Genomic DNA, 12,129 nt, shown 5'->3' on the forward strand with positions numbered 1-12,129 from the left:
GCCTGAACTTTTACCCGATCATGGAGGGTGCGATGGAGACTTTTCAGTGCCTTTATCTGAGCATGTATCTGCTCCCCCGACCGTATGGGGGATCCCCCTTGTCATGTAATAGCGTGGCTATCTCCTCCCAAAGTTTTTTTTTATCCCAGAAATACTTTCCGTGTCTCTCCAAATTTTGAGGATAGCCAATGTTCCCTTGTCATTCCAATTGACCCCTCTATTGCGTTTATTTATATAAATATTTGCAGCTGCAGCCATGATGACATCACGCAGTAAATTACTCTGCTCAGTGGCGTAGATTTCTTTTTGACATGGGGGGGGGGGTGGAGTTGGAAAAATTTCAAGTATAGTCAATCCAGCACCTTTTGGCGACAGAATAAGTTTTTGGTTCAATTGTGCGCGAAGCGCGCGAAAATTTTTGCTATTTTGAAGCTAAACTGATGAAATAATGGTGTAAAAGTAAAATAAATGCGCGCGAAAATTTGCACTTTTGGGGCAAAAAATGAGCAAATATGAGGTTAATTTGGTCAGAAACCTATTATCAGGCGTCAACATGGGGGAGGGGGGGTGGTGATTGTATGGACCATCCCCCCTGGCAAAATATTGAGGGGATTTATCCTCCCCAATCCCCCGGGATCTACGCCTATGACTTTGCTTAAAATTGTGCGCGAGTGATATACTCACAGTTATATCCGACAGCCCAATAGTGCTGCATGTCCACATGTAATTACTATTACCGGACGTAACGTTTCGATCGGTCTTAACAGCTCTTAACCCTGGTCATCTTCAGCCTTAAATTTTCGTATTTAAAGCACATTACGTCGGATATAGTAATTTTTTTTATATCCGACGCTCATTCACACTGCCACTTATATCCGATACTATTACCGACGTAATTTAAGACCGGTATTAAGTGATTTAAGTCCGACTGTGTGAACACGACTTACGATTAGTATATTTGAGAGGAGTGGTATTGTATTCAATCTATGATTGCTGACATACACAGGTGATGAGTACAACCTGCTTGTAGTGCAGCGTGATACATTCAAAAATTGTTTTTTCTGTAATGGATGTTACGAATTCCGCACATCTGGACTCAATAAGGCCATGGAAGTAACAGAAAGCTCTTGTCAATTCAATTACGGACCTTTTAGTATTCGTTTTATCATGTCTCTTACTTCCATGGTTTAACAATTGAGTGTAAACCTGATAATAGGAGAATATCTCCTTCACTATTATAATGACCTGATGCAATTATTATTTCCTTCTTCTCTTTAAGAATCCTAATTGCTTTTGTAATTGCAGTGGAACTGTCATTGAAACTGTCGACGCCGATGTGTTACTTTTCAATACTGGACGGATGAGCCGTTATTCCTCCTTGAAGATCACAATCGTCTGTAATACGGACTTTAAATACTTCCCGTACGACGAACAGGTTTGTTCACTCAAATTTGCTTCTTGGCATCACAATGGCTTCGTTATAAACCTTACACAATCAGTGTACGCAGTAGATTTATCTTCATTTCATCGGTCCAACGATTTTATAGTAGTCGAAGCATTCGCGGCTCGACATGTAGTAAAGTACGATTGTTGCCCGGAACCTTACATAGACATCACGTACCGGCTGCTTCTGAAGCGTGAAGCAAGTGCATACACTATCAGGCTTGTCTATCCAGCAGCCCTTACTGGATTCCTCATCTTGGCAACATTCCTACTGCCTTCTGCTTCCTATGAGAAGATCACACTTTGTGGACTCATCTTCATCGCTCTCCTAATTCAGTTGATCTATCTTCATAACATCGTGCCGGCAAGTGGCGATACCATTTTAGGAGACTGCTTTGCTTTTGCACTTTTCGTCGATTTCTTTGCTACCATAATTGCCGTAGTGTCTTACCACGTGCATGCTAGATCAGCTTCTACGAAGAAGTCTTCTAACATGATAGAAATAGACGATGGTGACCTGAGGCCGGAATTACAACACAATGTGAGCTCATTAAAGTATGCTTTTTAAAGAGGTCATAACGACATAAAATGGTCACTACCCTTTGCCCGTTTCTTTGATAACTTTAGTACAATACAAACTGCTCGCTTGTGTCTTTTTGGAGCTAAACAATCAAGTTGTTTTAAATTTACGTGAATCGCAGCAAGTATTATTTTGACCCTGTAAAAATCTGAAAATTGAACTCTGACCTTATTTTTCATATTATATTCCTCAACCATTCTAAGTTGACGTGCGCGCACGAACTGCACGATCTCGGGTCATGTTTTAGTTATTGACCCCTACGTTAACCATGTGGTCATTTGGATCCTTTGAAGGTTCATTTGATCAAAACTTCCGCTTGAAAACTGGTACATTTGAAATCAGCACATCAAACACCCATTTTCAGATCAAAGACTTAAAGGTAATAAACTTCTCATGCGCACATTTGCTGGTCATTTTCTTCCTTAAGCAGTGGCGTAGCCGGGAGGGGGGCGTTGGTGCAAGGAGGTCAGCTGCCCCCTGTGAGAAGTCCTTTGGGAGGCCTTTTGTGTAATATTTTAGCCCATTTTTGTTCGTTTTCGTTAAAGTGTGCCCCCCTAAGGAGGGTTAGACAGTACCCGAAAAGAAAGAGTACGGTAAAAAATAGGCTGATTGTCAAATTCTACTAAGTTGCAATTCTTATACAATGTTTAGTGAAAAGAAAAAATGAAGAAATTGAAGATAAATATTACCGAAAACTAAGCAATTCCCGATAAATTAACCAATTGACAACATTATTTCTACCTCATTAAGTATAACTTAATACGTATTGTTTTATTTTCCAATAGCGCAAGAGAGACTTTAGTCGGTACTTGGATTTTATTTCCTTCGCTGTCTTCGGAATTGTCTTCGTCGTTGGACTGGCCATCATCTCAGGTCGTCGTGGATAAGAAGTGCATGTAGTACGTCATTCCGAGGTTTTGGCCGTTATATTCTGACAACACTCACTATTATACTTCGGTGGAAATGGACACGATGTTACGGGGATGTACGCCTTAGAGGACACTACCTTCAGGGTTTCGAGATGGCCCTATATAACGAGTCGTCATGACATTGGTTTAAGAAATAAACAACCAACCAACTTACATATTTTTGTTTTGATAAAACTATTATCTATAAAGGGCTACTGTCTAAAAGTAAAACACTGTTCAAGAGCCTCCCTTTACGTTACATGGGATCAGAACTAAATACATCAGACCGTTGCCATTATGTTCGCACACTTTGGCGGAGACGGCACCTTTCACAGACCTTCAATAGCTGTCGGAAGGAAACAAATCAGATCATAATAGTCAGAAAGTGAGGTAACAGATAGTAAAAGGTTAGCCTACACCCACACCGTTCCAAACTCCTAAGACCCACACACACCGCACCCTTCCAAGCACCCAAAGACAAAGCACTCATTTCTTCCAGTTATCTCAAAAATCATCGAGAGGACAGTTTTTGATCAAACATTAGAGACATTGCGGTTTCCAAACGTAGACATCGGACGTACGTTGATCTATTCAAAACCACTCTCCTGTATCGAAGCGAGGTCACGTATTTAGCTATTTTTGAAGATATTCCACGTGCGAAATCGACGTAGATACATCGTTGATAATGTATAACATTTGTCCATTTCACAATATGTTAAAGACAGTCAAAGATAATGAACATACGAAGGAAAGTCTAATTATTATTATGATCTTTTTGTTTGTAACAAATCATTATAATAAAAGTACAGCGATGTGTTAAACATGGACTAAATTTAAACGCAATATTCATACGCAGAGATTGCCCATTGAAATGTGTGTGATACTTTGCGTACAAAAAATGACAGGCATAGACTCAGCTTACTGTTATCGGGACTGTTATATTTCCATCACTATGCCCTCTATCGACCTAGATTAGAAGCTGTTGAGATTTGATCAAATATACTAGTCTCTATTTCAGCTCATTTGTTCTCCTTCGTGACGATTGAGCACAATCCAGTCTGGAACCGAGACTAGCAATATTCAACACCGTATTAACGTACGCGAAAACGTACGCGAAAACGTACGTGCTACGTGCTGCGTTTGGAAAATCGCAATGTCTCTATTATCTTCTCCTAAAGGACTTTGATAGCGACTTTTTCACGTATTTTTTGTGGGAGCTGAGAGCATATCAGACATAAAATGCCTGTAAATAAATCAGCCGCGCAGTGTAGTATTGGGACCCGCCATGAGTACGGGTAAGTGTATAGGTCCCCGGACCATGAGTACGGGTACGGGTCCCAGGCCATGGGTATGGGTACGGGTCCCAGGTCATGGGTACGGGTATGGGTCCTAGGCCATGAGTACGGGTACGGGTCCAAAGTCAAAATAGGGCATGAGTACGGGTACGGGTACGGGTACGGATCCGAAGCCATGCATACGAGTACGGGTACGGGTATTTTGGGACTCGAGTACGGGTACGGGTCCTGCGTGTACGGGTATGTAAATTGGGACTTGTTTGGGTCCTAATATGGGTCACCAAAGGTCATCTAGGGTATGAGTACGGGTACGGGTACGGATCCGAAGCCATGGGTACGAGTACGATTTACGAGCAATTTACAAAATAGCAGCGCATGCTAACATTGGAACATTAGCGAAGAATGAGCGCTATCACATGATATTTACGGCACATTCGGCACTTTTATCAACCTTTTTTACGATGTCATTTATTACATACACCACGATGTGCGATATGATATGCTCAATGAGCAATTGTCACCCCTCACACACGTGACTTACGAGTCACTTCCGCTAGAGCGAAATCAAAAGTAGCTTCCCGGGAATTTTTTTCTAGCTGTGTGTAAAATGTCAAAATATGCCCAAATCGAGGAAAAAGAAGGTTTTGGGCAAAACATAATAAACAAAATACCCCCCCTCCAAAAAAACCCCAAAACAAAACAAAAAATGTGCTGATACGGTAATTTTAAAAGCTATGCTCGCGTTGGCCTTAGCTGGCCTTAGCTACAGAGGAGTGAGCTGAATGATAACCACACAGTAGCTCGTAATGTTAACCATTATATATCCCAATTCAATGCTTTAACAACCTGCTTTCTTACCATACAACATACAACAGTTGCTGCTAATTTGTATAAATACTATAATATTGTGTTAAATACTATTCATGCATGCTTTTATTGCTCAATTATGATTCTGTAATTTTCTGCTTGTTGAGTGTTTTTACAAAATGGTGTTTTTTGATTGTAAATAATATGTTCATGTCATGTTAACTATGTTAATTTGTAACATGAGCACGGCCTCATGGAAAACCCTTTTTTTTTGTTGAATGAGTTTCCGTGATTAAATGAAGATTTACTATAATGCAATACCATACCATACTATGTAGTAGATAAAGGGTGAGAAACAGACCATTATCAGAAATAATGGGCGTGTTGTTCATGACTGGCTCAATGTTAGTTGGTTTGAGGTTTCGACCCCTGGCGGTAATGGTCTGTTTTGAACCGTTTATCTTACATATACGGCGAGCAAAATTAAATTGTTTGCATCAAAATATGTATATATAATTGTTTAAAAATAAGTTTAATGCCAAACTTTACTTTCTTGAATTAAAAACAATAACACCTCAGACACCAGCATTATCAAATCAATAATAGTTATTGATCTCAATTTACATCTGTATTTGAAGTGGTTTGGTAGGTTATTAATCCGCTGGAGTGTATTCACCCCGTGACCATTGTTATTCAAATGATTAATGAATAATGCAAATAGTTGTCAATGTTTGTTCTACGGTTTAAACACCATGAAATTTATATCTTAGAAAAATATGAGTAACCAGATATTTGAAACACCTAGTAACGTAGTGTTCAATGGTGCTCCCCATTATGGGTAGGTCACAGTAAGGCTTTGCACCCCCAGCCTCTTGACTTGTAATGAGTACCGCAGGTTAGTTGCGAAGCTCCCCTGGTCGGGTAATATCACGGGGGTTCTTGCCTAGTAGCTAATTAGCATGGACCGTTTTGGGTTGGGCAAGGATAAAGACAGATTCCTTCTAGAAACTAATGGCAAGTTTATATACATGTACTGAGTATACATTCAACGAAACGATTACTTTTCATTTATGAGTATTACCTCGTTATGCTAATTAATTTTTAATTTGCATAAATTTAACTATGTTTATTAATTGAGCACCAGTGGTGTTATATAAAATATTACTGTTAATGTTATACAGACTGCAGTAGCCCTCTATAATTTTCTCTTGCCATGTAACATTTGCATTTAAATTGAGCTGTAAATGTATTTGTTTTGTAAGTCTACCTGAGACTAGTAACGAACTCAGATTCTACATGTATGTTGTGATCCTTTCCATAGTGTTTCTAGAATGTCCATGGTATTCCTTTTGTTTAGTTCGCAGCCCGAGACCGTTATCTTGAGCTATTGTGTTGATAATGGTCTCTGGGCAGCTAGCCACCTCCATTACTCTAGGTAATCTGCTTCATCTGCTCGTGCATTTTCGCACGCACAAAATATTCAATACTGGCTTAATAAGCGACCTAGCTCCGTCATAGGAGAGTGGTTGTATATAATATGAGACCGAATTAACTCTAACACCAAACCCTGCCTTTTGATATCGCAAGTTAAAGAAGAAACGAAAAAGGAGAGAAGATGAAGAAAGAGGTCACTTGGCACACCCGAGATTCGAACCTCAGACCCCCTGTATGCCAAGCACACGATCACCGACCAGTAGCCACACGGGTAACACTGCCCCGGGCAGCGATTCTGTGAGCATATAGCACTTAGGGTGATTTGCGTCATCGCAGACCATGGGATTCACGCATGCGCAGTGGTTTTCATCGTGGTATTTTGTGGTATTTATGGGTGTTAGGGTTAAACAGACTAGTTTGCGTCTGACGTCTTAAACCTCAGCCAACATTGTCTGTCTCATAAATATGTCCTGACACGTCTTTTGATCGTGTTTCGTCCTGAATAGATCTAATAGATTTCAAATCTTTAAAGTTTGGATTTAAATGTAATTTTAAATTTAATACTTGGTTGGTCCCTAATCACAATCCCTTAGATTTTATTTTGGAGAACAAAATCCAAAGACCAAAGGTGAGGTGGAGTTTGACTTTACAAGAGTTCAATATAGACATAAGACACATTGATTAATAGAAAATACAATGTCATGGCTGATGCCTTACCAAAAATTCCCTACAAACTGACGAACAAAAATTTCCATTCAAAAGGAATGGGCGGCAAGTATTCAATGTGTTAATTATTTGAAGTTTATGTAAAAGAAGAAAATAACATAAGAAAGATATATTAAAACTTTCATCCCTTAAGGTGGAGGGTGTGATGTTACCTGAGTAATCAAACCTGGATTGTAAGTCTATAGAATATTCATATCATGCTGATCACTTGCACCTGTAAGATCTTTGAAAAGAGCGGTATTGTATTCAATCTATGATTGCAGACATACACAGGTGATGAGTGCAACCTGCTTGAAGTGCAGTGCGATATATTCGAAAATTTTGTTTATAGTTTTGAAGTTTATGTAAAAGAAGAAAAGAACACAAGAAAGATATATTAAAACTTTCATCCCTTAAGGTGGAGGGTGTGATGTTACCTGAGTAATCAAATTTAATCTTTGTTTACATTTAAAAGTTATTTCATCACAGATGGTAATCTCCTTTCATGTAATAACAATACCCAAGTCAGTCAGGACTATTAAGGATTGGGAAATCCCCCTGAATGGAAATGAAAATTACATCATTATGGTCCCCCAGTGTTAATGTAAAAAGGTAATGTGGGAATTCCCAGATTGTATCACATGTTGATAAACGTGAATGTGAGGGAATGAGCTATTTTATCTGCAAAATGTAGACATGATTTTGCTTTGCTGCAGATTTGATGGATTTAGTGTTATTTGGAGCCATTGAATGTGATTATAGTCTATGTGCTTAAAAGGAGCCAGACATTTTTGTTTTGTGTAGTTAATATGATGCCATTATCCAGCTATAACGAAGAAGATCTGGAGCGCATCTTTCCCAAAAAAAGGAATATATTCTTCTGTCGACATGTAGAAGTCTGGTTTATGAAACAACACATCTGTCAATATAAGTGGAAACAGAATGGATGTATGCATGTTTTGCTAATGTTCGCAAATGGTGAAATTATAATCTGTGCAAGGATTCTGTACACAAAGGATGTTTATAACGCAAGTCTTCGCTGGACAAGTTTGAATCAGGACATACACCAGTCGTCCGGAACAGTGAGTACAACAAAACTCTGTAATCAAAAGCAAGAAGAAGACTACCCGATATTAAGTAAACATTGTAAAACTTTCATTGTAATTCATTTGGATTTGGATGCATTCATGTTTATTCGCCGTAGAAGTGATGCTATTATTGATATAACAGGAGTAACTGTCAGAGCATTAGGTTTCAACAATTTGTGAATATATCGCACTGCAATAGTACGTTCACACTGTAGCTCTGCATTGAACTATATAAAGAACAGGGATAAAGACCTGGATTGTAAGTCTATAGAATATTCATATCATGCTGATCACTTGCACCTGTAAGATCTTTGAAAAGAGCGGTATTGTATTCAATCTATGATTGCAGACATACACAGGTGATGAGTGCAACCTGCTTGAAGTGCAGGACGATATATTCGAAAATTGTTTATACATATTGCTATGGTAGTTAATCCTGTATACGAAATGTATATTATGACATAAATTTACCATACTTTTCATTAAGGATTCCAATTTTGTCAACTAATACAAACATTGTGTTTTGTTTTGCATTCTGAAGTGTGGGTAAAAAGTGTTTTTGGCCTTGAGTCTTTGCGATCCATAACAACAGCTACATATGTACCTTTTACTCGTCTGTTTGTGTTTTGATCGATATCTGTTAGGCTAATCTAACGTCATACGTCATGTGTTTTGATCGATATCTGTAAGGCTAATCTAACGTCATAATTTCTGCTGATATTTGGAGGTCAGAAAGCATATTGTAATCAAAATATGAAAACTGTATAGTCCAAACATGAAACACAATTCGTGACACAAAATACAGGATAATATTGAACTGTTTTGCAAGTGTATGTAATAAGAAAAGAAATGTGTTATAGGCCGTCCATAATTAGAGGGGGGGGGGCACACGGCATGAGTAAGAGGGGGGGTGAAATATTGGGGCATGTGTGCGGAAGAAAAATAGCGATTTGTTTGAGTAATAAAAAAATATGAAAGTGAAAATTTATGGTATTTCCAATATTTTATTCGTAACCGGTAACCAATTGACCTACGAAAATTCTATAATATGCGAACAGTGCTATTCTATCTAATTTCGAGTCTATTAATAAATATACACAGCCGTCCTATTTGCTTAATTTATTTCTAACCAGAATAGGCCTACATAAAGATTGTTTCCTCCTGGACTAGCAAGAGGAATTTTGTCAACTTAGGCTATAACGTTACTGTAAAACCTCGTATTTCACTTTTCGGTGAAATTGAGGTTTTTATACTTATTTGTAGCTAGCAAGTCAGGCTTTATACTGGCGAACTTTGTATGTCTATCTGTAACAATAACCTTATTTTCAAAAATTTTGAAGTGACAAAACCTCGTATCTTATAAGATAAGTTGATATATACGACGTACTTACGAGGTTTTGTCATTACACATTTGAGCCAATATCGAAAGGAATGTTAGAAAAGTATTGTGCAAAAACCTTTTATCTCCAAAAGTCTAAACCATGAACTCCATTTTATGCTTTTCTTTGTGTTTGGAGTTATTATAGTCATGACTGTAGCAATGCTTGACAAAAGAAGGCAGTCATTGGTGCTAATATTTCAAGAGAGCAATATTTTTTGCACTCCTGAACACTTTTACAGCGACGATAAATGTAGGCTAATCGTGTGCCTTCGGCGCTTGGGTAATATCTCTCATGTAGGCTGTATCATGACATTTCATAATAACCTCCACACAAAATGTTCTCAGCAAGTCAGGAGCCCGGGTCAAGAGCTTAGTCTTAAGGTTTATTTACATACTTTCTCCTTTACCAACGAACAATGCCGTGCCGTGGGCTACTTGGCAGTGTCCCATGACAAACACACACGGCATAAAATGATCTTTTTGGTCGATTTTTTTTCAACAACTAAGGAGCTGTGCAATAATTATCGGGTGAGTAGGAAGAGGGGGGGGGGGGGTAAAGAGGTGGAGCAAATTTCAAAATAGCCTGCCAAAAGATGCTTTTCCCCTCACGACATGCTAAAAAACCTTGCCCCCCTCACGGTTGTTTGATGTATATAGAATTGGCTTCATTATTAAATAAATGCAAACTATAGATGGCGCTATTTATCCTAAATCATATTTCTTTATTTGCAAGAGGTAGGTGATTAATACTGCCATTAAAACAGCTGGAATAGGTGAAACAAGCAACAAGGAAATTTTATAAACATATTTTACCAAACAATAAAAGGAGTTGTTTGTATTAAAAGCTTCAAAGAGTAATTTCCAGTAACTAAATAGCGCCACCAATTTTGTCATTAATAGATTTTATATCCGAAAAAGCTATAAAAATGCTATAAAAGTGAATAATTTTGTAAAAGAGGGAAAATTAAAGTTGTGAATGACTCAAAAGCATCTGTATGCATTGCATTATATCACATTTAGCTGTTCAGGCCTAAAATTTGATTGTACATGTTTTGTTTGAAAAACTAATAAATGATCCCATCAAACAACCGTGCCCTCGCGGCTTGCCAAAAAATCTTCGCGGCTCCTTTGTACATGCCAAATATTTGTGAACCAAAATTGCAAACCATAAATGGCAGTGTCGCTTGGGTAGAATATTTAAAAAAATGTGCTTTGAAAAATGTTATAAGGCCTAAGCATTTCGTGTTAAATGTGTTTTTATTTGGGTAACTCTAGGGTGCTGAACTTCAAATCAATTGTTTATCATGCTCAATTTTGTGGTCTTAACCATCAAAATCCAAGCAAACCCAGCAACATGGCCGCCGTTTTCAACATATTTTGCCCTATAACACGACTTGCAAGCAACATAGAAGGTTGGAATGGTGGCATTTACAATGTATATGTGAATGAGGATTCCAAATATGCTGTCATTTAAGTTGTAAACAACTGGTTGGCTGCCATATTGCATTTCAAAAGAGCCGCCATTTTCAGCACATTTGCTCTAAACGCGGCCTGGAAGCAGCAAACATAATGAAAAAGTTTGTCCACAATATGAGCAACATGTTTTACTGTATGAACTTGTATTCGGCAAGCATGGGAAAACCCATTGTACTCCCATTGTTCACTCGTTATGGCTGACCAATTTCAATCAATTGTTTGGAATTCCCCTGTACATCAAAAATTAGTTTTGGTAATATGTGTTATAATTTTGGATGAAAAAACGCGGGCGTTTCTTCTCCACCAAGTTTTATATCTACGGAAACCTGAAAGTATGAATATTTATGTTCCGTCCGTGGAAAAAATAAAGAGCAATAGGCTAATTATCTATGTACGTTAAACGGATTAGACGCGCTGAATCATTCAACAATTTGACTACTTTCCCATTGTAAACTCGACGTTTTTGCCAAGATTTAGAATTTTTAATGAAAAATCGCGGGTTTTTCGTAGTCGCAAAATGTTTTGAAGTAAGTTTTCAGTTTTCAAATAGGTTTTTCACTTTCATATCCCGAGCGTTGAGCACAAGTTTTTTGCACCGTAAACACCCACTTACCAAAGACAGAACAGCAAGTGGGATATCAACAGCTGAAGTGTGTAAACCAGTAATTAGGCAGATGCGTGAAAGTTTTTCATATGGACGGTTAAAAAAAAGTTGTGGCAATACCCACTTTCATGGGTATGTGGATTCCAACTATGCCATAATGTACGATCTTAAAATATCTTACGATATGAAATTGGATAATATTTTTCAAACCTGATTTTTTGGCATATTTGTAATGTTTACACATGTCCCAACTTGCACCTAAATGGAATCAGGCAACTACAGGCATACTACTACACAGACAAAACATGGGTACTCAATGAAAGTCACCTTTTTATTTACCTGATGGTGTATAGAAAATGACACCTCAGAATAACCAAATTAATGACGGCCATTTTGAAATTCAAGATG

General features: G+C 38.0%; 1 protein-coding gene across 1 annotated transcript in view; it reads left to right on the forward strand.

Annotated features, from left to right (window-relative positions):
• The window catches only part of LOC140138031 (acetylcholine receptor subunit alpha-like), a 34,524-nt gene extending 29,628 nt beyond the window's left edge, over nucleotides 1-4,896 (forward strand). The window contains exons 5-6 of the mRNA XM_072159869.1: nucleotides 1,306-1,984; nucleotides 2,809-4,896. Coding sequence (XP_072015970.1) covers nucleotides 1,306-1,984; nucleotides 2,809-2,910 — 781 coding nt within the window. The 3' untranslated portion in view covers nucleotides 2,911-4,896. The remainder of the gene's footprint in view (nucleotides 1-1,305; nucleotides 1,985-2,808) is intronic.
• Nucleotides 4,897-12,129: the final 7,233 nt, after the last annotated feature.

Source organism: Amphiura filiformis, chromosome 17 (assembly GCF_039555335.1).
Source record: "Amphiura filiformis chromosome 17, Afil_fr2py, whole genome shotgun sequence".
Lineage (NCBI taxonomy): Eukaryota > Metazoa > Echinodermata > Ophiuroidea > Amphilepidida > Amphiuridae > Amphiura > Amphiura filiformis.